Source organism: Pan paniscus, chromosome 12, assembly GCF_029289425.2.
Source record: "Pan paniscus chromosome 12, NHGRI_mPanPan1-v2.0_pri, whole genome shotgun sequence".
NCBI classification, from domain to species: domain Eukaryota; kingdom Metazoa; phylum Chordata; class Mammalia; order Primates; family Hominidae; genus Pan; species Pan paniscus.
The window spans coordinates 57260449-57286722 of NC_073261.2; the positions used below are offsets into that span (position 1 = coordinate 57260449).

Consider the following 26274-nt stretch of genomic DNA (forward strand, 5'->3'; position numbering starts at 1 on the left):
CTCCTACCCAGCCACCCTGCAGGACTTCATCCCCCACCCCTTCACATACCCAGCCACTGTGGGTTAATGTGTGGCTCAGCGGGGGTGGGGGCCTTGCAGGTTGTTAAATATTTTGAGTATCACTCCTAAAGAAAAGATTGCAGCAGGAAGGAGAAGGCACACGGCAGACACGTACCCCACGTTTTTTAGGTCTTTTCTGCTTTCTGGCTTTTCCTCCAGCACGGAGATGCGGCTCTGCTAGTAGGTTGAGGGGCATTCCCCACCCTTGGGGTAGATGCAGGAAGAGTGACAGAGGAAGGTTTGAGGACCATTGTTTACAAGAATGCCCTCTATTAATCTGGGGACTGTGGTGAGGGGTGCTGTATCTCGGGAGAGAAACTTCCCTGTGTCCTCTGAATGAAACTCTGATGGGAGGCCCATGTTTGCCTTCATTCCTGAGTATACTGTTTAGGAAACATATGACCTTAATCTGCCCTGCTCCGGAGCATCACCCCTCGTCAAGGAAGCAAGTGATCAGCAAGTAGTTTTAGGGGGCAGACCAAGCACTGGAGCCCAAGCCAGCTTTCAGAAAGAGTGAGAGGAGGCGGCTTAAATAGACATCATAAACAGGAAAATGAATCCCGAAGATCAACCCTCATAAAGAAATCCTTCACGACTTACAAAGTCAGACCACATTAAGACATTTTGGCTGCCTTCCAAAGCAACAGGGACTTAACCAGATAAATTCATTGAAAAATATTTTGAATATTGCAAAACTCAATTTGGCCTTGGGTGACATTGCTTCCAATAACAAAAGGTTTATTTTGAGAAACATTTCCAAAGAATATAAACTGAATGCCATCCAGTATCATAATAGATTCCTATTACAGTAAAATACTTTTAAATAATAATAACATACAGCAGTTACTATGTGTTAGGTGCTTTCTAAGCACATATATATACACTCCTTTATAGTCTTCACCATCTAACGATGAGGTGGGAGCTCTTATTGTCCTCATTATAGCAATGAGGAAACTGAGAGAGAGGTGAAGAAACTTGCCCAAGGTCACACAGCCAGTATTTGGTGGAGCACTGCTTGGCTGTTCTAATGTTCCTAGCTGTCCTCACCCAGAGGTAACTGTAAATAATCAAAGGGACTATAATAGTGTTCACTGCCTGCTGCTACCAGGCCTGCCGACTCTTCTTTAAGAACCCACTGTGAGGTTTTTCTTTTCTTTTTCTAGACTTGAAAATGTGCTTGTTTTTGAATCTCCATAGAAAGCACTTGTGCTGACTCATGAGGATTTTTTACCCTCAAAATAAAATGGTTTTGCAGCCTTAAGTGTTTAAAACAACATTTAACTCTTGGAGCTGCTCTGGTAAGAATCTGTTTAAAATCTTGGTGAAGTCCAGCCCAGCCTGCAGGGTCCTAATTAACCCAAGACTTGTGCCTGTCCTGGGTCTCTCCTTCCATACTTGTCTGCTGCAAGTCAACCCTTTTCAGAAGTCCCTGCCATATGGTCCACATCCTGGTTGAGCTTCCCATCTCACTCATTTGCCACCTCTTTAACATGTCATCCGAAGCCATTTCCCCTTGCTTTTCAAGTCCAGTGCTCTGTCTCTCTGTGGTCTTGGTTCAGTTGAGCTGTACACACAGATGTGAACTCCCTCACACTGTGTGCTAAATGCTAAAGTTTCAGAGGGAAAATGAAGATGAGTCCCTGTCCTGGAGAGGCTCACTGTCTATTGTGTCTTGCCGGCCCTTCCATGGAAGAACTAAAATACAGGAAATGAAGATGCCGTGGCAGTGGAGCAGTGGCCACTTCACACTCATGGGCTTCACAGCACACACTGATTTGTTGAAAGGCAGGGCACAGGCTAGAAATAGACATGTCACAGGGAATTTTTTTTTTCTTTATTTGGCTATTACTTTGTTTGGACTTCTCCCAGTCTAAGGGCCAGGGAACAGAAATTGACAGCCAGACATTTACCATTTGGGATTATCGTCAGGGTGGATTATTCCAGGCCCTAAGCTATTCTGGGGAGACATTGTCATGTGGTGACTCCATAGGACACTGATGGGGAGGAGGCAGGTTTTTATTGATCTTGTAGCCAAAGTGCTTAGCCCAGTGCTGGTCACACAGTAGGTGTGTCCTACAAAAGTTGCCAAAATCAATGAATAAAGGTAAGTGCCATTCTTCATTGTTGAAAATAAAGAGGTCAGGCCAGAGACACTTTCTCAGATAGGTAGACTAGTTACTAAGACCAGGGTGGCCTTAGAAGAGTATAGGTTGGGCAACTCAACAAATGTGTATGTGTGTATGTGTGTGTACCGTACACAGAGGCATATATGTTCATTACATGTCGAATAACACTCATCATTTGTGGTGTCCTGTGGATCTTCCCTAAGCACCAGAACTAAAGCGGCCACCCCAGTTGCCCCACCCAAGGGGCATGGCCATTGGCAATCTCACACCCTAACTCATACTGACTGCTGATGACTCATGGTTCCATTGATCAATGTCAGTTCACATCAATTTTGTATAAATTGTATAAAAAATGCAAGATTTGTCTCCCATCTTTAGTTTTTTAAAAATCCCTTTCTCTCTACTCATGGTCTGTGAACTTTATGACATCCTTCACCTTGCATGGCCTGAGGTTTGGGGCACTTACCACGGTGCAGCAGAGGGGCCAGAACCACCAGAGGAGAGCCAGGGCTAGGAGCAGGAACAGGATCAGCAGGGCGATGGCCAGGATGGAGCCGTCAGACTGCAGGGCCAAGAGAGAGGCGGTCAGCAGCGGGACGGGACCATGTGTGATCTTCCCTCCCCAAACTCCCATCACTGATATGCAGATTTAAGCCTCAGAGAGCAGCACAGTTTGCCAAGCAAATGGTTGAAACTCTGCCCATCATTCTGGGGCTCATGGCCCTGCAACACACTCTGTTTAGCCAATTTTCAAGGGAAATGAATTTATCTTTTCAGAGAGGCCCTGTTCTTCCCTTTGAGGAACATTTTGAAGGACCAACTGTATAAGAGACAGAGCAGGCATGAACATGGACTTCCACTGCTCATCTGGCCCTGGAACACCATCCCCTGCCTGGTGACAGCCTCCTCACTGGGTCCGATGTCCCAGTCTCTGCCTGGGCTGACTCAGGACCATTGTACTCTGAATTCAGCCTGCTCCCCTGAACCCATTCACACAGGTGCATGTAACAGATTCATAAAGCTGTGGATGGAAAGTCTAGAGCCTGCTGATGGGATGCCTTGTAGGGTCTGTGAATCCAAGGGGTGGGGGCAGAGCAACTGCTGCTGAACCTGGGAGGCAAGGGGCTACAGTCAGATCAAGTGGCTACATGGGAATGAGGGAGGGAGGAAGGCACTGAAGACCAGTTTTACCCACTTAAAAATGTGGTGAGGCCAGTCCTAGATACAGTTTCTGTGGACTGAGATGTCTAACTTTTAGCAAACAGGGACCCCACTTGGTATCAACATTCTGAGTTGCTGGTTCAAGGAAGCTGCTTAGGAACACAGGTCTAAGTCCCCTCCACCCTGCCTCCCTACAGCTACTGGGAGTGCAAATCAGCAAAACTTTCTAGGAGAGAGGGGGCAAATTGTGATAGGTATCAAAAGCTTCCTTCTGCATAGAAATGGCTATTCCACTTTTAGTCTAAGACAATAATCAGATATGTTTGTACAGATAATAATAATGAAAACATAAATGGTTAACGATTAGGGAAAGTTAAATAATGCATTACAGAATTACTATGCAATCGGTTACTATGTAGACATTACATTGTCAAATAATTTTATTTATTCATATTTTTTGTGACAGGGTCTCACTCTGTCACTTGGGTTGGAGTGTAGTGGTGTGATCATAGCTCACTGCAGCCTTGAACTCCTGGGCTCAAGGGATCCACCCATCTCAGCCTCCTGGGTAGCTGAGACTGCAGGTGCATGTGACCACGCCTGGCTAATTATTTTTTTTGTTTTTTGTAGAGATGGAGTCTCACTTTGTTGTCCAGGCTTGTCTTGAACTCCTGGGCTCATGTGATTCTTCTGCCTTGGCCTCCCACTCTGCTGGGACTATAGGTGTGAGCCATTGTGCCCGGCCATATTGTCAAATAATATTTAAGTGATATTTAAATAAGATGACAAAACACTCCTGGTATAATGAGTAGATTTATGTATATGTATGTCAAGAGTGAGAGAGACATAAAGACTGTCTGACATTTACTAAATTTTTAAATTTATATTTACTAAATTATTAATAGTAATTTTACTGGTAGTGGTTTTATGGTAATTTTCCTTTTAAAATCTATCTTGTTTCTTTCATAGTGAGAAAATAAACTACTGAAGTTTCCTTTAAAAAAATCTGTATTTGGGGGCTTCCCACTTTGGTGTTAGAGCTCACTGGGCCCAGGGATTCTTATCCAGGGGCAGGGGATCTATGGGGTACCCAGGTGGGCTCAATGGATGGACACTGTGACCCTCCTGAAATGACACCTGTGATGTTTAGTGCAAGTGTCTTCAGGGGAGACTGTTCACAGCACTATCAGATTCTCAAAGCTGCTCCCTCTCCTCCATTACAGGGAAGGGAGGCTGGGTGGTCTGTTGAGGGTAACACAGCAGGTGAATAGCAGAGCTGGGATGTGGCTCACTCCCACTCTGAGTGCTCAGCAGGGGCTTCTGGAAGCTGTTTAAAGGCAGCTCTTACTTGCTGAAACTCCCTGGAATGTCTCTGACCAAAAAGCCAGGGAGCTAAACACCTCTGGTCCCTAGCCAGAGCTTGGGAATGCCAGACTGCCCCCAGGGGAGCTGCAGCCTCACAAGTGCAGGTGCAGGGCTGGGCAGCCCAGGGGTAGTTGGGGGAGGGAAGAGAGCACAGGGGCCAGACGACGGACATGCCATGGCTGACGGGATGCTCTGGGCTGCAACATTTATACATGGGTGATGGCAGAGAGCGATGGGCTCAGTAATGACAGAATGAAATTACATGTTTTCTCCAAACTTAGGGCTGGCCAAGGACAACCCTCTTAATCTCTCAGTCTCTACAGCCCACATTCATAACAGGAAGATAATAAACCTCACTTGCCTCACTGCATTGACGTGGGGATAAAATGATGTAAGCTATCTTGTCAAACACTGAGCTGGAACTCGCTCTCCCTCTAGTTCTCCAGGGTAAAAAACATGGTGAGCATTTCAGATCATAAATCTATGTGCATTTGGAATAATAAGTGGTTCTGGTCAGTAAGAGGCTTACAAAACAGCAGTACTTCAATAAAGTCTACAGACTACGTTTATTCACATTATACACAATTTCCCCTCTCCCTGGTTTTATTTTTTCACTTTAGGTAGATGAACTAAAGCAGAAGGGCTGATATATTTTGGGGGAATTTTTTCACTTCCTTCTAGAGGAAGGTTTTCCGTGAAGTAGCAAGAATGAAGGACTTGGTGCAGAATGGGAGAGAGGGGGCTTCGACACTGGGAGATTTCCTGGCTTTGGATAAAGTGATAGCTGGCTTTTCTCCAGCCAAGCTTGGTGCCCCTAATGAGGAACAAACCGTCCCCCTAATGAGGCCCAGTTCCCTCTGGCTGTGGTGGAGGAGGACAGCCGGGGGGCTCAGGAAGGGGAGAGGTGCAGGAAAGGGGGTCCTGGTGGGTGGAAATGCAGAGGGGCAGACACTTCTTGAGGAACTTTATCCTCCTCTGAAGACTGCTCTGGGATAAAGCCCCCGAATGCACTGTCTGTTTTTTGAGATCTTCCAGAAGCCACTGGATATCCAGTTTAAAAGAATGAAGGGCATGAGTTTTTGATAAACTTAGAGCTAAAGCTGACGTTTTAGAAGGAGATAACGTGTACGTGCAACCTCAGAGGTTCATTCATTTATTCATTCAGCAAACGTTTATTGAGGGTCTATTATTTCCCCATTGAGCAGAACCAGGAAATACAGGATTGATTGGCTAGTCAAGATGCTTGTGTTCTGCTGGCTGATGGGGCTTGGGCATTCGTATAAACAATTAACCACATGCAGTGGTCTGCGTGTTACTCAACAGCTGTACATCCTGCACCTTTTGTGTCAGGTAGTGAACAAAATAGGCAGTCTTTATTCTTAAAGAGCTTACATTTTGGTGGAATAAGAATAATGACAATGATGATAATAACATTGTTGTTAGCACAGTGGACATTCACTGAGCATTTACTGTGTGCCAAGCAGTGTTCTATGTACTAACATGCTTTCCTTACGCTAACTCATTTAATTCTCATTAACAATCTTGTGAATTCAATAATATTCTCTTTCTCATCTCACTAAAAATACCAAGGCAAGGAGAGATGGACAAACTTGCTGACAGCCACGTGGAGAAGCCAGAATTGAAACGTGGGCAGTTTGGTTCCATAGCTCCCAGCAGACCAGCATACTTGTTCTTAGCAAGTAGCCAAGTGCTGAAGAGCCGAGTGTCTGGGAACTAGCACTTCACCGAGGAGGTGACCCTCTGCAGAGCAGGGCCAAGGAGGCGTCAGCATTCCCGCACAAAAAGGCAAGCACAAATCCCTGGGGTAGGGCAGGGGCAGTGGAGGTCCACATGCTGGGAGCACAGCATGAGTGCGGGTGGAAAGGAGGTGGGGTCCCCACTGTGGGAGGACACACAAGCCAGGCTGAGGAGTGTGGCTTCTATCCTGAGCCCAGGGGAACCCTTAGTGACTTTAACCCAGTGACACTGGGGCATCGTGATCAGATTTGCTTCTTGGAAAGCAAATGCTGTTGACACTGGAGAGTATGGACTGGAGGAGGGAAAGATTCAGAATAGAAGACCCAGGTGGAGGACAGCTGCAATTCTGCCCAATTCTTCTGGGCAGTGTCATTTCCCGAGGTCACTCTTGAAACGCCTGCATTTTTACGGCTGTGTCCAATGCTAACTTACTTAACAACAGCTAACCACCGTGCTCAGTGCTATCTATGCATTCTCTCATTTAATTCAGTGAGCCTCGGTAAAACAGCCTTGTAGGAACTGTTACCCCCTTTTGCAGGTAAGGAAAACTGAGACTCAGTGAAGATATGTAACTCACTCAAGACCTCCACACACCACCCATAGACAAATTTATTTTTATATGTTCACAATGTTAATGTTACAAAACTGGGATTTGAATCCGTGTGGTCTAATTTTAGAACCTTGACCCCCCCCCACATACACACTTAACCATTACACTATAACTTCAGATTTATAACAATTTAGTTAAGAAATATCTATACTTTAAAGACTAAGCAGATGCAACAGAAGTTGAGACCATGTTTGCAGTTGCTCCTTCCACTCTGACAGAAGCAGTTCACTTACGTGGCCCAGTGTGGATGTGCACATAGCATGGGTGAACGTGGACTTCAGAGGAAAGTCAGAGAGGGAGGGGGACCATGGCAGAGGCTGTCTTCCCTTTAGATTCTTGGCTTGGAGTCTTAATCAACTACCTTGTGAAGGGGGATTAACAGCTAATGTGAGAAAGGCTCTAGTTACCTGTTGAATATATATCAATATTAGAATAGAAATAGATGCACATCTGCATTGTTTAGTAAATAGTATTTGCTTCATTCACAAAATAGTTTGGTTATGCTAAATCAGTCCTTTTCCATCTTTACCACGTTCCAAGATGAAGACACTCAGGTGCTAAGGAGCAGGCTTTGCCAGTGGTTGGGAGGCATGTAGAATGCAGCAGAGCTCACATGGCATAGCCTGACCCCCACAGAGCCTGGCTCCGCTCTGCACTGTTTTGCTCTGGGGCAGACTGCCTCGACTCCTTGGGCTCTGGCCTCCATGCTGCCCTCCTGTGCCCCTGATTCACTGTCTGTTGGCATACTCCCTGCTAACTGCCACCTGCTCCCAAGATCTCCTTCCCAGATTGCACCCCAGGAGGGTCGGGACTGCTGCTCACAGCCTAACTCAGGACTGGTGTGTGAGCTTGGCCTCTGTCCTCCCTCTTCACCAGGGGAAGGGGTGGCCAGGACAGGTGAGACCATAGGGCCACATAGATACCACTCTGGAACTAAGTGGGACCATCTGGGCCAGAGGTCCCCCTCGCGGAGTTGTGCCTGCCCAGGCCTCATCTCAGATGAGAGCTGGCAGGGTGCAAGGTAGCTTCTGAGAATGGGTGCTCCCTGACTCACAAGTTCAGACTCATTCTCCATGATCCATCTGAGAGTCCGCATTGGGCAGGGGGAATCTGGAGTGGGGACCTGCATGGACCTGACTTTATGACGCAGATGACAGCGGAAGCTGACCTGTCCAGCCCAGCAGACTCTCAGTGTTTGCTGCCCTTGGCAGTGCCACCTGCCCTTACCAGGTAGCCCCTGCATGTAGTTCACCACAAACCTTTGAAAAAGATTCCAGAGGGGGAGAAACAGCAAACAGCCACACATGGAGTCTTACCAATGTTATTTTCTCAGTAGCCTAAGTATCAACCCAAGTCCAATTCTTATTTTATTAAAAAAAAATGGAAATAAAGTTTAAAAAATCAATCAACATGGCCTTTAATTTTAACAATTTTAACAGCAAGTGGTGGGGGGAGTTCTCAGATGAGCAACTGGAGCTGGAAGCACTTCTGTGGTCAAGCAGGCAGCCCATGGGGTTGCATCTTCCTGTTGGGGGATCATCCATTTTCTTCAATGAATAGTTTTAAGTCTTGTCAAATGCTCACACAGAGGCCCGCTATTAAGGAGGCAGACAGGCAACATTAAATACGAAGGCAGGACAAGCTCAGCCCCGCTCCTTCATTCGGGCATGTGTCATTAGGGATGACATTCTCTGAAGGCTGCCCGGCTTGAATGGCCAAATCCCTGCATCATGGCTTTCTTTAATTCCCTCTGCTCCCAACTCACAAAATGAGGACCTCTCTTTTAAGACGAGAAGGCACTGTTCTCAAAGGTATACATTTGGAACTTCAATAATGAAAGCATCTCTTGCTTGGCAGGTGGAATAGAGGCAATTTTGGATTTTTAATGCATGGCATGGGGCGGGAGTGAAATATCTTGCCAGGGCTTGTTTGCCCTATAATGGGAGAGAACCAGGCCTCTGGATGATACAGTATCAAACACTGCTGCTCCTTTCTGTTTTCTTTTGTGGGAAAGGGAGGAGGATAGAATGGAGAGGAATTAGTGGGAGCCTGGGGGAAGTTCAAAATAAAGAAACTGTGAAATCCTCCACCTCAAAGTTGGGTCTGCACCAGGATTCTGCCTGATGCCCACCGCATGGAGTGATTATGTAGCCAATAAAGTGCCTCCAGTAAGGTCTTGAAAACTGTGTTGGTTAAGGAGGGAATGTTTCCTGTCCCTCCTGACGTTTCTTTCCATGTTGGGGCACTCAGTGTGCGTAACTCCAGGCCTGTCTCTGCCCTCCACTCATTCAGTAAATAAGGAAAGTGTAAACTGAGCATGTTTGGCTTCTCTCTCCCCGTTTTCAGGAGTGTGCTGTCCGGAGGGAGCAGGCGGTATTCTCTGCTATTCCATGCAAGCAGCTGTTGTGGGGCCTGATGCAATTTTGTGGAGGCTCTTTAAGAAAGAGAACATAAAAATACAAATGCAAAATTATAAGGGCTACTCCCCTGGCCTTAGAAGGGCCTAGCAGGGACCCATGCAAGTGAGGGTCCCTAAAGTTTAAGTGAATCAGCCCCCCGTAACTCTGCCTCTGGCTGTGCATCTTCCCTGGACAGGCCCCCTGCCTGCCATCAGACTGGTAAATCTATTTAACTCTGGGCTTCCGTTTCCAGCCTGTTTGCTGCCACACTCAGCCAAAATCTCCAACTCACAGTAATAAAGGCAATGCTGAGGTTTTCATGTATCATTTTTTGGCCTCATTTTTCAGTTTATTCACAATCAAGGCAGGAAAGAGGCATGCTTTATTGCCCCCACGACAGTGACCCCAATATCTCTATTTTAACTAACCCCAGGATAGGTCCGAGTAACTACAACAATTATATTTCTACAACAACAGTATGGTCAATTTCTGAAGGAAGAGGTTATCAGAAGTCTCTCTGGTGGCTGGTGGGTTTGCTGTAGTTCTACAGTCTTTGCTAGGTTGTGCAGATTCTGAGTAGCAACACTGAATCACTGAGGCCACTGAAGATACTTGGATGCTTTGACACGGTTAGACTATCTTGTAAGCATTTAACATGAAAGAATGAATTAGTAGGTTGATTCTGCCACAATGAAGAGATATTAGCTGATCTCTGCCAGAAATAGGACAGGAAAATTGCTGAGGATCCATTAGAGCTTCTTGAGAGCTGGCAAAGGTCTTTCTCTGGATTCTCCCCTCCACGGGGCACCTGGGGACGCAGCTGATGATGTGAGGCTCCCCAGAGGCCCGCCATCCACTCCCTCTCCCCCTTTCTCTGGTACAGAGTGAGGGTGCCTATGAAGCACTTTGGAGTGCCTTCAAGGGAAAGAGACCTTTAGCGGGGGCAGCTCTGTTCCACTAACCTGGTGACTTCAGTAGCAATCTGCTTGTTCTAATTACAAAGACTCAATCCTGGTGAGAGAGAAACAGCAGAGATCAAGGAACTATGTCCACTTCACTCTGCTCCAAGGAGAGACCCTGAGGGCAGAGGGAGAGGTGCATCAGCCACTGGGCAGAGGGAGGCTGGAGGCTGGAGGCCTCTGCACACCTGCCGCTGTCCCTCTGTGAGCACCAGGAAGGGGTTCACAGGACTGGCGCCTTGGAGGCATCACATTCCAGGGCTCTGAGTGGAATTTAGAACCATCCCAAGCAGCTGGTCTGAGCTGTTTCCTGCCCAGACAAAACTGGCAAAGCATGGGCAATTTTTATTTTGAAAGATGAAATTTAAGCCATTTTATTACTGCTGAGCAGTTCTAGATGGGCAAGCCTAGAGATCTAAATTCTCTCTCTCCCAGAGAGTTTATATATTCTGTTATTTCTGGTAGGCACCTTAGGGATGATCTAACTCATCCGCCCACTCTGCCCTGCATGTTTTTGAAATTCTATTCCTCTGGCATCTGTGACTCTCCCAATCTCCCTCTTATCTCTGACCATTCCCTTCCACTTTCCTCATGGGCTTCTTCTTGTACCCGACCTTTAAATGTCAGCATGCCCTAGGAGGTCATCTTTTTCCTCCTCTTTAAAAATTGTGGAGATATATACACCATTTTGTTATTTTTAAATGTACAATTCAGTGGCATTAAGTACATTTATGATATTGTGCGACTGATGGATCCATTCTTGTCCATGGCCGGTTTTCTTTCTAAAACTCTCGATGGGTTGTCTCATTTCCTCCCATAGTTTAAACTCTCATCTAGATATGGATGAGTTAAGTCTTCATCTCTAGCCTAGATCTCTCCCCATGCTTCAGGGTTGTATTCAGGACCATTCAATTGTCCAGTAGGTCCTATTGATACGTCAAACTCAACCTTTCACACTGAACTCACTGTTTTCCTTTTCAAAGCTGCGTGATTTCCTCCTCTCATTTGATGGCACTACTTATCAGCCCAAGTTGAAAACTTGGAAGTCAACCTCAGATGCCTTTTCCTCCCTCTCTTCCTTCCCCAATATGACACCTGCCATCAGTATATCCTGATCCTCTGATCTAAATACTTCTCAAATCTGCCCCTGTCTACTTCATCTCTAATACCATTGAACAGACTTAGGATCTCATTCTTTCTTTCCTGGATTATTGCAATGATCTCTTTATTGGTTTCTCCACCACCAGTATTACTGCCAGGAATTCCATCTTCTACACTGCAGTTGGAGCCACTTATGGCTCTAAACCCTAAAATGATATTCTGATCGATTTGCCTGCCCATGAACTTTTTAATAGCTCTTCATTGCCCACAGAGTTCTTAACATTTGAGAATTTTATGGAAGTGACACATCCCTTTCCTAATGAAAGTACACATTCACATTTATGCAGAGGCTCACACGTTTTTTATTACCATTTCAGGGGGTCCATGAAATCCCTGGAATCTATTTGTGGACTGCTAGGTACAAGGCTTTGAGTCTTTAGCCCATACAAGCCCTCTCTTATCTCTCCAGCACCTCCCCCTCCCTCCTCACACTTTGTGCTTTGACAGAACTAAATGGCATTAGCTCCCCATACATACCTCGCTCTTCTGTCACGGTCTTCTTCTCCCTGAGACACTCTTTCTAACTATCGTTGCGTGGCTAGCTGTTTTTCATCTTTCAAGTCTTTGCTCAGGTACCACCTGATTTATTCATACCTAACATATTTATTGAACACCTCCCATGTGCTAGGCCCTCTCCAAGTACTGGAGAACAAGAGCATAAAATGGACACGGTTTTGCCAATCATGGCCCTTGTCATTGAGTGGGAAACAGAGACCAGTAAATACCACCACTGAACTCTGCATTTGTGCTCTTATTTTATCACAATCATAGCTCTGTCTTATCTACTTTATTTTATAGAAATTATATTATTATGTTTTTGTCTCTGCCACTGAACTAGAAGCCCCTAGAAGACACATATCTGCTTTACTCATATTTGTACCTGTGAGACATAGTACAGTGTTTCAAACACAAATTGCCACTAAATGCCCTTCAAGTGTTTAATAGAATGAGGGGAATAAGGATTTAGCAGGCTGATGCCGCCTATAGCTAGTGGGTAGCAGGAATGGCGTTGGAGCCTACGTTTCCTGTGGCTGCTCAATTCCCCTCCATGGTCTCATTCCTGTTAATGGCTGCATCAACCTCATGGCAAAGAGCTTGGGCTTTGGAGGCAGGAAAAGATGATCCAAATCCTAAACTTCTACTTACTAATATGTGGGCTTTGAGTAAGTTGCACAACCTCTTTAAGCCTTCCTTTTCTTTTTATGATGTCAAGTTATTTATACTGTTAGTAGTTAATTTAAAGACATACACTAAAACTACTCCAAGAATGGGACAAATATGTGGACTTGTAAAATTATTTTTAAGACTGACGACATGGGGGACTTCACTGGTTCTCATAACCCAGCATCTATTTGGGGGTATCAGTGGGGCCTGGAGGCAGTGAGAGAAAACAAACTTCATGGGGCAGATGCTGCTGGGACCAGGCAAAAAGCCTTCATGCCCTAAGGTCCTCACTGTCATACACCAGCCCATTGCAAAGTATCACTCATTCATGACAGATGGATGATGACATGAAAGTCAATGTACACAGTTAACCCATTTTGACACATTCATTCTTCAGCATTTTTTCAATACAGTTAATCTTATATTAAGACATAAAACAGACCTGCTTTTGCACATCCATTACTGGTATGTCTCCCAGGGTCAGGCAGAAGGAAACAGAATGACTGTCACACAATTGCTAATTGTCGAGACCCGAGACAGACTCACTCACGAGTGCTCCTGCACACCAGGTACTGCTTGTTGACTTGTGCACACTGGACTCAAAGACTTTTGAAAACTGCTCTTGCCCCTGAAACCTAAAACTCCACTGCCTGTCCTTCAGAATCATTGTAAATCTTTCCAGTGATGGACAGATGAATGTAAGACTTCTTTTTCTTTATGTATGTGAAATTGAGATAATTCCTGCTTCCCAGATTGGTTCTGTGATGACATGAGACAAGGTGTGCAGAGATCCTGGCACATGGCCAGCCTTCAAAAAATGGCACTTCCCTTTCCATCCTCCCTTTCCTTCTACGTCCAAGCCAAGTTCCTGGTGATGTGCCCATGCTTGGCCAACGTAAATGAAGTTGATTTCTTGAACAACCCTGTACAAACTCTGACTAGAGCTATGGTGTTAGTGGGTGGTCCCAGATTACACATTTGAGAAATTCAGGCCCTTAAGATTGCCATCCATGTGTCAAGAAAAGGGAAACCCAAGTGGAGTTTCCAATGGTAAATTTAATATCCTTGATCAAAGTTGATCAACCATAAATGAGGGTAACATAATGAAACACTGTGATTCATTCTGGCCACCTGAGAGGTAATTTGGGCTAGAGATGGCAATTAAATTGATAAGACACTGAAGATAGTAGATTCCTTAACCCAAAGTGGGGCAGTATAGAAAAAGTATTAGGTACCTAAACCTTTGTGGAACTCTTTCTAAAAAGCATGGCTATAAAGCAATGAGGCTGTTCATGTAGTGAACATAACTGAACTCCCACATCCAAATGAATCTAATTATCTCCAAACTAGTGGCTTTGGAGATTGGAGACTACCTCCAGTGATACAGCCATTGCCCAAAGCAATTCTGAAACACCTCCCTTGGGACTCTTTCTAAAGTCAGTTTATAGGCCCCCAAAAGAAAATCTTATAATCTCTTAGTCATGCTTTGCTTTTCATGAAAGCATTCATGAAAGTTCTGAGCTTGATAATCCATCATTCACCAGAACTGGTTCCTACAGCTTTTGGGGTTTTAGAAATCAAATGATGACGATATTCCCCTAATCCCCTACTGAGGATGTTCAAATATTGTGGCTTTAAAGTTATGACCATTTCAAAGCAAGAGTGCAGAATATATTTGGAATAGTGACAGCGTTGTTGGAGAAAGCATATGGTTTTCCAAAGCAAATCCTTTGAAGGAGCAGAAATCATATGGATGTATAAATCCTAGTTTGCTATAAATCTTATTACTTTATGCCTTATATGAATAATACCAGAAGGACTGAGATAAGCCATCATTAATATGCAGTTAAGGGGAAGATTGATGACATACTCCCACAAACTCAAGCTTTGAGGCTCTTATCACAGAAGGTGATAAGTACTCTTGTGGTACTCTTGTCACCCTGACCCAGTCATGACATTTCATGTTACTTATGATGGTGAAGGTGATTAAAGTAAATTTTGGATTCATTCAGCACTTCCCTTTCTCTCCATAAAATGCATGGAGCTTGTTAATCAAAACCAGTTTTCAGAGAATAATCCAGACAAGATGTAGCTTGTTAGTACTTGGAGTACTTTAGTTCTTGGAAGTGGGGTGTTGAAATAGGATTACAGAGAAGGTACTTAGTAGTGCTCAAATATTATGACACTGGAAGAGAAAGGCTGGTGTTTCATTTTCATTTTTTGTTTTACTAAATATAGTGATTCGTTTACTTACCGTTAATGTAGCCATTTATTTAATGTATATGCTCAATTGGTCTGATTGATCATCCCTCATGTATTAGTTGGCATCACCGTTACCTATTATTGGTAAGTAAACACCACCTACAATATACCATGGGCTGTTGCTTTAGATTACGAACTTGGAAAGGTGAATTTGGGTGGTGCCTCAAAAAGATAGATGCTCTACCCGAGCATCTATCATCTATGATCAACCATGAATCTATCATCTATGATCAACCAGAGGTAACCATGATGATCAATTCCTTAAAGCAATGTCATTAAACTGTGTAATAGGGTGTCAATAAACCAAGAAATTATTTCCCATTGAGTTTCTAATGCATGCTCAACAGTAGGAGGCATAGAAAGATAGACATCAACTTCTAACCCTGAAAGAGGTTGTCAGAGTCCAATTACAAAGTCAGGACTGATTCTCAGGGCTTGCCTGGAGAGCCGTACTGGTGAAATGCAGTTAAACTCTCAAAGGTGCTGCAATGTGCAGTGCCTGAGCTCAGAGCAGAGGGAGTTAGGAGGCTTGCAGAGGCCACTGAGTCATCCTGGGGCAGGTCCAGAAAGCCCTGGGCTAGGCCTTAAGGCCACAGTGAAATTGGATAGGTGAAAGAAGAGAGGGCTTTCCAGAAGGAAAATGAAATGTGATCAAAGGCACAGAGTAGAAATGGACATAATTTTATTTAGAGTGAGGATGTATGAAATACAAAATTGCCATTCAACATTTTTATCTGTTAGGGATCAGTACATTCACAAATTTTAAGGCCAGTAGGTAGGAGCTAACTGGGGCTGCCAGGTCAAGCTCCATCATAAGGAGCATTTTGTAGGTATGTACTTTGGCTGAGTTTGCACCTTTTATATACAATCTCAAGAATCTTGAGCTTTATAGATACCTATAAAGTATTCTAAGTCCATAAATTTGGGCAATGCAGGTAAAATAAAATTGCTCTTTCATATTTCCTCAGCCTGCAAATGAAACAGTTTTCCTGATGCTGGGTTGTGTTGAAAAGAAACTCAGTAATATTTCAGTTGTCACTTATTCAAGTGCTTTTTATTTTTTTAAAAAATGAAACAAAACATGAAGCCCACTGCTTTGGGCACTGACTAAACTAACGTCTGTTCCAGTAGCCACAGTGATGGCAAAGGAATGCTAGTTATGTATCGTTTGTGGCTGACTCTTCTTTCGAGGAGAAATAAATTAACTCCCTGCCTTTCGCATTTCCTTGGTGCCTTAATGAATAGGTGAGAAGATGGCTGCTTTGCAAAAAGGGAAGGTGTTTATATACCCTCATGGGACCTTGTCATTCTGTAGGGAACAGAGGGAGGAGTTTGACTGCCTTCTGGGAATGCAAACAATATAAATCCTGTCAGTCCCAAATACTATCCTGATTAGAAAATACACGTAATGACTCTGGGGTGACTTGTAATTTAGTGCAGTATGACTGTAAGCTGCCAACTAGGACAATATGATCCTGGTGGGTCATCTCCCATTCTCAGATAACTTAGCTCACTGATTTTGCCAATGTTGGACTATTTAAAGAGTTGACAATTATTTTAGCATTGGTAGAAAGGAGATCCTCTCAGATTTTCTCTGCTTTTTGGTCCTTTTCCCCAAACTATTAAATCTCTCCTTTTCCTCCTCCTCCCATTTCTCTTTCCCACTGACAACTCCTTCCCCCCTCTACCAATTTTTTTTTCTTTTTTCTTTCTTTTTTTTTTTTTTTCTTTTTTTTTGAGATGGAGTCTTGCTGTTGTCGCCTCGGCTGGAGTGCAATGGTGCAATCTTGGCTCATTGCAATCTCCGCCTCCCGGATTCTAGCAATTCTCCTGCCTCAGCCTCTTGAGTAGCTGAGATTACAGGTGTCCGCTACCACACCTGGCTAATTTTTGTATTTTTAGTAGATTTGGGGTTTCACCATGTTTGCCAGGCTGATCTCGAACTCCTGACCTCAGGTGATCCACATGCCTTGGCCTCCCAAAGTGCTGGGATTATAGGCAGAGCCACCGCGCCCACTGTTTTTTTTTTTTTTTTTTTTTGAGACAGGGTCTTGCTCTCTTGCACAGCATAGGGTGGCGCAATCATGACCCACTGCAGACTTGGATTCCTGGATTCAAGTGATCCTCCCACCACAGCCTCCGGAGTAGCTGAGACTACGTGCACACAAGCCACCATGCCCAGCTAATTTTTCTATTTTTTGTAGAGATAGGGTCTCTACAAAAGACCCTGTTGTAGAGCCTGTTGCCCAGGCTCCCAATGACTTTTCAGATCCTTTTTCAATTTTGCACTTCTTCCTATAATTGTGCTTCTCTCAAATGGATTCACTGAACCAGGGTGCTCAACCCAAAAGACTATCTGGAATAGCCTCAATAACCCAGGAGGTGGCATAAATGGACACATTGGTCATTCACTAAAGCTTGGGTTCTTAGGCCATACACCTTCTCTCAAGTTCTTAGAGACTAGGAATCCTTATTTCATATGCAATTTATATAAGCTTGGTTTTCTGATATTCAGGTACCCAGAAGCTTAGACTGTCAAATTAGAAGTGCAGAGGGGAGTATCTAGATTAGAAAACACAGGTATGATATCAAGAAGCGAGAGACCAGAAAAAGTAGAACCATAAACTTAAAAAAAACAGAACATAGTGATCAAAGACTGCTGTAGGGACAAACAGCTTTGCAAATTGAGAGTTTCATAGTAATCCGCCAAATTTTAGTTGGTGATAAAAATGGGGGAGAATAAAATGTACACATTTTACAATATTTTATAGCAACCATTTTGTGTACAAAGGCTTTCTAGGAAGGAAAGGGGTAGGTGATGGATGAACTCAGTTTGCGTGTGCTTTCTTGGTTCTCTTGATTAATGATTACTCTCCAGTACTACCCAGACCCCATGACAGCATTGACTTCAGCTTATCTTCCCATCCAGATTGACAAGCAAGTACACAGTTCTTTCTATACATGTCTATTTCTCTTTTCACCTCTTCTATGCCCAACTAATAGTTTTCTTTGTTACCTCTCCATTTATCTTGTTTTCTATTCTGTTCTTTCTTGGTCTTGGCCTTCTCTTTTTTGAAAGGGTTTACTCTGTCATTCTTCTCTAATCTCCTGTGTTCTATGCTTGGCTAATTGTCTTAAACTTTTATTCTTTTCTAACATAAACCCTCAGGATGACAAATTTCCCTGTAAGGACCACTTAGCTGCATTCCAAGTTTTGGTTTTGGCATCTTCATAATTGGTCAGTTCTAAGTATTTTCTAATTTACATTATGATATTACTTTGACTCATAAATGCTTTGGGTGTGTGTTTGAAATTTCAAAACATGAGATTTTCAAAATTGATTGGTAACTTGATTGGCTATTGATTTCAATTGTTTTTTATTTGGTACCAGAATATGATCTATATGTCATTTTTATAAATTTGTTGAGACTTGGCTTACAGTACATGACTGCTTTTTTTAAAGTGTGAAAGTGTACTTAAAAAAGAATAGATGTTCTCTGTTGGATGCAGATTTCCTATATACAGTAAGCCATTCCCCAAAGGGGAAAGGCCTAGAGTTCTTATTTTCCACTGTGAATGGGGGTGGGCAGTGGAAAATAAGTGACTGATCAGTTTCATTCAGGATATATTTCATTATCTTTACTTTTGGTACAGTACAGACTGATAGAAAATATTTCATTGCATTTCAGATGTATCTGTGGTAGGATGTCTCACTATTTTATGAGCTATTAGGGAAAACACTGCCCATTATATCATGATATATTATTATGATCTGAAACATATCAATTTTAGAGATGTTAAAATGTGGAAAGAAAAGTGTGTCTTAGATTTGATGAAGTATGATATTTTTGTCATTAGTCTTATAGTTGCATAAGTCTTCATTTTATGCAACCAAAAAACTTTCGACCCTATTTTGAATGTTATGCTGGGGCTTTATCACGTGTCCACTAGATTATATTTAATTAAATTCTTCATTTATATTTTATTAATTCTTTTGGCTGCTTGATCTATTAATTACTGAGAGAATTGTACAGAAACCTCCTCTGTGATGGTGGATTTATCAATTTCTCTTTGCAATTCTATCAATTTTTGCTTTATATATGCTGAGGATATGTCATTAAGTGCAGATCAGAATTATTATAACTTCTAGGTTAACTGTTCCTTTTAACATTATGTAATGGTCCTCTTTAGACCGATAATTTTTTGCCAATAAGTTTGTTATCAAATATTAATATAGCTATACTAACTTTCTTTTGGTATTTGCCTGATAAAACTTTTCACATGCTTTTATTTTCAATCTTTCTGTGTCCTTATGTTTTATTGAATATATGTTTTATTGTAAATCATACGTAGCTGGATATTTTAAAAACACAATCTGTCAATCTGTGTTTTTAAACTGCTGAGTTTGGTCCATTATATTTATTTTGCTTGTGGATTATTTTGATTTAACTTCTAGTTCTACCATCTTACTATTTGCTTATCTCAGTGTTTTCTAAAGTATAGATTCAGAAAAATATTTTTTTTCTCAATTTACTCTCAAAACAAGGAAATTTCAAACTTAGGGAAAACATTCTTTAAAATACTTAGATATAAACATATTGAAAGTCAATTGCTCAAACATCCAAGAAAAACAAATCAGCACAAATCATCCAAAACATCTTTTAAAAGATATTTTTATACATACAAGGGTTACAAGGGTTGTCAAAACAGAGATGTTGGCAAACTACTTTTATTTCAGTTCATAAACAATATTTGAGATCTGAGTTCCGCACTCTGATATTCCTGTGGTCTTTTACCATCTCTAATGATTGTATGTAAAACCACAAGCCATCTTGTTAAAATAATAATAATAGTAATCATAATAATAAAAATACTGGGACATTGTAAAAAAATACCTTGAATTATGTATGGCTCTATGGAGACTGGCTAATAAATAGAGGAGACTGATTTGTGACTAATGTGTTGTTTGTAAATTACAGGGTGTGTTTTGAGATTACTTGAAAACAGATTATTCTCAGGAGTTTGAAGTACTCTGGTCTGAAATATGATCCCACTTGTATTAGGTGGAGGTTGGCCAATCTGAACTGCACTAAGAGAAGTTGTCTCCAGTATCACCAACAGAGCTCTCTTAGATTCATTTTCAAGATGTAAGAACCAAACTTATTTGTGATACTGTATAGGACTGGTAGTATTTAGTTTACTCCTTTCCTAACATACTTTTAGGTCTACAGTCACAGCCTCTCAGCAGCATAAGGAGTCTGAAAGCTTTTCTATTCCAATCCCCACTCTGAGGCATGAATGGTGATTACATAATTCTGCCAAGTTGTCCTGCTGCCTGTGCTTGACTGCAACTATAATAGCGAGCTCATTCCCACCCAATGCAGCTAATTAAAAAGGCCTTTTTAAAAACGAAGCCAGAAACTGTTCCTTTGAGCCTATTCTACCCCTTGGATCTATACAACAAATAATCTGTAGAATTAGGGCTCTAAAGGTATAGCTGCATGTGTTTCAGCACAGCCTTTTGAATATTGTCTCTATGCTAAGTATGCCCCAGGCTAAAGAGCCCCAATTCTATATTCTACATAACATACCGTATTTGGTAGTATTTCTCATACACTCAGTTTCTCTATGTTCTCCCTTGGAGTGTCCTTGGTACTGAACACAATATTCGAACGGAGATTTTAACTTCACCAAGTTGAGAGGTCCCATCACCTCCTTAGTTTCAGATACTATACTTCTGCTAATTCAACCAGAAGTCAGAGTCTTTGGAAACCATCTCACTGCACAAATTCATATAGAGACCACAACATCAGTACAAGAAAACTAAGATTGGGCATCTACTGTGTGCCAGGCCCCATGTCAGCTCTTCTAAGTACATTATTTCAGTCTAAAGTCATACACCCTGTAAGCAGCAGAACCATGATTTTAGCCACATTGATCTGATCCCAAAGCCCACTTTTCCTCTCAAGTCTTTCCTCTGTGTTTTGCTAAGCCACATATTTCAAAGGACCTATCACCTATAATTACAGCAATAACAAAGTGCGTCAGTGGCTATGCTTTTTCAAGGGCTGAGTATGAGGCTCTAATGATTCACTTGTAGCCCCAATGCTGTGGATTGGTCACTCTTGGTACTAAGTTCCTTTAGCTCAAATAATGGAAAAGTAAACTAGAGCCTACTCCTTTTCCAGATGACCAAATTCACAAATCAGTGGCATCCAAATTAATGCCATTTTGTTACTAATATACTTAAAGCATACACATGCTAAATTAAGCCTCCTAAAATAATGCATTGTGCTTCCCTCAAATGGCTTCCCATTGCCCAAACTCCATATTCTGTCATTCAAACCCTCTTCAAGGTGAGTCTCCAATCTCCCTTCCAGTTCAGTTTTGCCTCATTCTTCCAGGTTATGTGACACTGAATGTAAGAAGCAGTGGGTGTGGGAAAGTTGGACAGGAAGTGGAATAATATTGTTGGGGCGGAGGAACCTACAGGGGAAAGTCAGTTAGTGAGTCCTGATTCTGTTCTCTGCAACTGGTTGTGTGGAAGGGTCTTCTTTTCTTCAGAGGTTGTTTCCTGGTATTGAGAAACAGTTTGGGGAGATCCTTGTTGGGGAAAATACACTCATGGGATAGAGTTTTGGGACTGAGCTAATCATGAGCTGCCTACTTGTTATACCTGAATTTCTGGAATAATCTGTCCAGCTTCGCTTTGCAGAAGGGGTGAAAATCCTTCTTAGGTAACTGGGAAGTAACTCACCAGGCCCATGAAGTGGACACTCCTCAGAGCGTGCCATGTTTGTGTCCATTGACTTATCTAAAGGTTCACGAGTCTTTGGAACAGGTGGGGAATTTTAGGGTACCTGTGTGATATTTGCTTTTATACCCCAAATTGTATAATATTTACCTCTTTAAGTAATATATCCTGCCTTGGCAACTGTATTGTAAGCCTCTGGAGGGCAAGGACTGGCTATTCTTCGAGTCCCTAACACTTTGCCCAGAGTATAGATTTAAAACACGTTGGTCCTGATTGTTATGATATCATTGGCTCCATTTGCTACCAGCAGCCTCCTCCCCATCCTTCTTTCCTTAGTAAAGAGGCCCACGTGCATAAAGCACTGGAATGAATTGTCTGTCCCAAAGACAGCTACCCACTTGATTGATGGACTGTTTGCTGACCTTGGAAAAGAAATAGAAGACAAAAATGTCTCTGATTTCTACTTTCTCTGAAGAGTACGCAATAATTTTTTATTATGTTGGAAGGTGAGATTGCCACTCAGCACAGGCTACTGGATTCACTCCCTACCAGGCTGGTGAAATTCAAGAGATTTTGGCAAGGGCAGCCATGCCAGCTGTCTGTTTACCTAAAGAGTCATAATGACTACAAAACCAGGCTGGATTTGTATTCTCTCATCGCTTTAAAGCAACTGGTAATGGAAATGAACTGACTTAGAAAACAGACCCCTGGAAATTTCCTCCAAAGACTGTGCGGAGGATGGTCACTGCCCTCCTCTGCTGTCTTTTACCTGCAGTCACTGTGGCCGCTATCTCTGGGCTCCAGCACATCCCCTTCTGAGCCAGTACTCACTAAAGCAGACTGTGCATCCTCAGCCCCAGCTGGCAGGATCCAGATTAGCTGAACTGCTGTAATCTACGTTTCTGGTATTCCAGGGTGAGCTCAGGCCATGCCAATGTTCCCTGGGTCATAGCTTTTCTGGAGTAACTGGTAATGGAAATGAACTGACTTAGAAAACAGACCCCTGGAAATTTCCTCCAAAGACTGTGCAGGGGATGGTCACTGCCCTCCTCTGCTGTCTTTTACCTGCAGTCACTGTGGCCGCTATCTCTGGGCTCCAGCACATCCCCTTCTGAGCCAGTCCTCACCAAAGCAGACTGTGCATCCTCAGCCCCAGCTGGCAGCATCCAGATTAGCTGAACTGCTGTAATCTACGTTTCTGTTATTCCAGGGTGAGCTCAGGCCATGCCAATGTTCCCTGGGTCACAGCTTTTCTGGAGTGATCTTGAGTCTATCAGTCTCTATGGTTCTGCTTGGCTTCCAACCTTGTGCTGCAGACCCTCACAGACTAGAGGCCTGCCCAGAATCTTGATCCAGTTAGTGGGCTATTTCTACACCCTTCTACCAAGTCTGCACCCCAGGCAGGGGTCTGCTCCTACTGGAGCTGGTGCTTTTATGATGATATCTTTGACTATTGCCCTTCCTGGGAACGCTGGTTATAGTTTCTTACCTGGCAGATTTTTTCCCCTGTTAAATTATGCTCAAGCTCCTTGGATATGAAGATAGAATTGCTGGCCATCCTTTTCTGAAGTCTACCTCCCAACCAACTCAGAGCCCCCTGTTCTGATTCTACCTCCTTCTGGCTCCTTTTCTTTCCTGCCAGTAGGTGCCATCATGGTACCAGTATGACCCTTGATTGGGTTCATTCATTTATTCACTCAACCATCATTATTTGCTGAGTAATGAGTATGTGCAGACATTGTGCCAGGTGCTGGGTTGTGACGGTGAACAAGATGGTCTGTTTTGCCTCAAGAAACATAGGGGCAATACTATGCCTGAGAGACAACCGCTCTTTCCAATGTCTGCGTTTGCTTTATGACAACTCTCCAGTTGTTTCCAAAGCTATAAACTACCTCTATATGGCAGCTGGAGGCCCGCCTTCCTGTGAAACATTGGTAGTCATGAAGTGTTGAAAATAACCCGGATGTTAAGAGGGTCTTTCTTCCTGAAATAATGAACAAGTCTGTGGCTCTCCAGGCCTTTGCGTGAGAGGAGGAAGTGAAGGCACGACTTGGAATATGGAAAAGAGGAATTTGGAGACAAAATTTTGGAGTCTTTGTCTGGCAACATATAAGTGAGAAGGTCCCTAGGCTTGTCATCTTGAGCTAAAATTATTTTTTTAGGCAAATTCCTATCTTTATATCAGAAAAAGGGGCCCCAAAGAAAGTACATATAGAATAGAACAAAAGAACATTTAAGAATCCCAAGATTCTGAATGCATGATAGATTTTTTTTTGTGGCAACAGAAATTTTGCATGTGGTAATAATGTATCAACTTTATTTGCTTTAATTCATGTGTTTAATTTGTCTAAATATTTCCCTATTTACTATTTACTTATAGTATATTTACTATTTACTTGATTCATTTATTGAGGAAAACTCTTCAAAAGTAGCAAAGAGTCAGCCTGCCACCCAGTCTTGTTTGACTTATCACCACATCTGATTTACTGGTGTTTTTCTTCCTAGTTATCTTGTGGGCAACATCTTCAAAGTTTTTTTCCAGCCTGCTCCTAAAATACAGGCTTATCGTAGAGACTCAAAAGGAGCATGCTTCTTAATCAGGGGGAGATAGCCTGTTTATAAGCCACAGGACATGTACAGTGAATCTAATGGGGCAGGGCATTAGACTTTTACTTGGCAAGGAAAGTTAGGTCAATAACCTAATACACAGCTGTCATTTTTTGACACACTATTATGTACCTCAAGCCCCTTATATACTTAATCTTTACTATAAAAATGCGAGACAGGTTCTGAAACAGACTCCAGGTAAACCTGTCCAGGATCACCCTGGAAAGTCAAGGGGCTGTGATGTGAAATAAAGATATTCGACTCAATATCTTATATTCTTAATTCCTCCATTACCCTGCAATTATAGAGCAGTTGTTTTCGCTTTGATGTTTCAGGTCTCAGTTTGTTGAATTTCAGGTTTCATTCAAATGGCATTTCTCTAAACAGTGATATGACATGGATCCGCTCAAAGTTATTGAACCTTGTTGCTACTGCAGTCAGGCTGTTTTTCATATAAATCAGGAGAAAAAAACAGGGGTCTTCATTTATTTAATGTTGAATTTGGAACCTTGTGTCTAACTTTAGGTCATTTTCTTTTCTTCAAAGATTGTGACTTTCCAACCCAGCAGCCAGTACAAAGCAAATCCTGATCAGGGTTAACAGGGATGAGCATCAACTGGGCCGCACTGTCACATCCTGGGTGTTCAAGATCAAGGGTGTAGAGCGTACATCCTACAAGGATAGTTGCCAACTTGAGAAATGTCCCCAAATCGAAAGGCTCCAGAAATGGATGCAAAACAAGAAGGAAAAACAACAACAAAGTCATGGTCTGGGAGAGCCCATGAACAAACTATGCTCAGAGATATATCCATCCCTGGTTCGGGTTGGTGTCCCTTTAGGGCATGGCGTCGTCCCACTTCTTCACCTGTAATTTTTCAAATCACTCAGGTGTTATCTCTCCATGAAGCTCTCCTGACTCTTCTTGCCTTCACTTATCCTTCCCTGCTCTGAAATCCTATGGCATTTACACCTGACTCATACAATCTTGTTCTTTATTATACATTTATACACTCTTTTTTTTTTTTTTTTTTTTGAGATGGAGTCTTGCTCTGTTACCAGGCTGGAGTGCAGTGGTGCAATCTCAGCTCACTGTAACCTCTGCCTCCCGGGTTCAAGCGATTCTCCTGCCTCAGCCTCCTGAGTAGCTGGGATTACAGGTGCACGCCACCACACCAGCTAATTTTTGTATTTTTAGTAGAGACAGGGTTTCACCATGTTGGCCAGGATGGTTTCGATCTCTTGATCTTGTGAACTGCCTGCCTCAATCTCCGAAAGTGCTGGGATTACAGGCGTGAGACACCACGCCCGGCCTATTATACACTCTTTTATATGCTTGTTGGGCTCTTTCTCCAACTGGATTTTAAGCTCCTTAAGGACAGTGACTAGGAGACACAGTAGGAGTTCAAGACATATTTGATTGATTTCTTGATTTTTGGACACTTTGGGTGGGAAATAATAGAATTTTTAAGTATCTAAAAGAAAACAATCTTCATGAAAAGTTCTTTATGTTTCTAAAATTTGCTTGCTTTGTTCAAAAGGACAAATCTGTTTTCAATACTTTACTGAAAGCAGCACTATATTAGTAATTTTCTCAACTTCTGGCTGGAGTTTGGTGAAGAAAAGTGAGGCAGTTAAGACTACAGAGATGGGTGTATTTAAATATCTGGTGAGAGAGGACTCTGGATGTTTGACCATTTTCTATAGTCATGGAGCTCACCAAAGTTTACCATTTGTATAGGAATGTTTTAGCTCTTGGACGGAAAAATCTCTTTCCTGTAAAACTCCATGGAATTTCTGCTTCTGGCTCAGGCAACAGTTATTCATTGCAGACCTTGAAAACTTGTGACACAGGTGTCCAAATGGGCACCAAATAAAGTGAGAAAAGAAA

The 26274-nt window shown here is 42.7% G+C and overlaps 1 protein-coding gene across 7 annotated transcripts in view; it reads right to left on the reverse strand.

The window, feature by feature from the left end:
* ANTXR1 (ANTXR cell adhesion molecule 1) overlaps positions 1–26274 on the reverse strand; it is a 236575-nt gene that overhangs the window by 94446 nt on the left and 115855 nt on the right. The window contains exons 13-14 of one of the 7 annotated variants that reach the window (XM_063594893.1): positions 10442–10490; positions 8473–8675 (exon numbers count right to left, since the gene is read on the reverse strand). In XM_063594893.1, the coding sequence (XP_063450963.1) occupies positions 10485–10490 (6 nt within the window). In that variant the 3' untranslated portion in view covers positions 8473–8675; positions 10442–10484. Of the gene's footprint in view, positions 1–2652; positions 2749–8472; positions 10491–12153; positions 19857–26274 lie in introns of those variants that run through there. The other 6 variants (XM_063594892.1, XM_003830925.6, XM_008956339.6 and 3 more) reach the window with 6 other exon arrangements.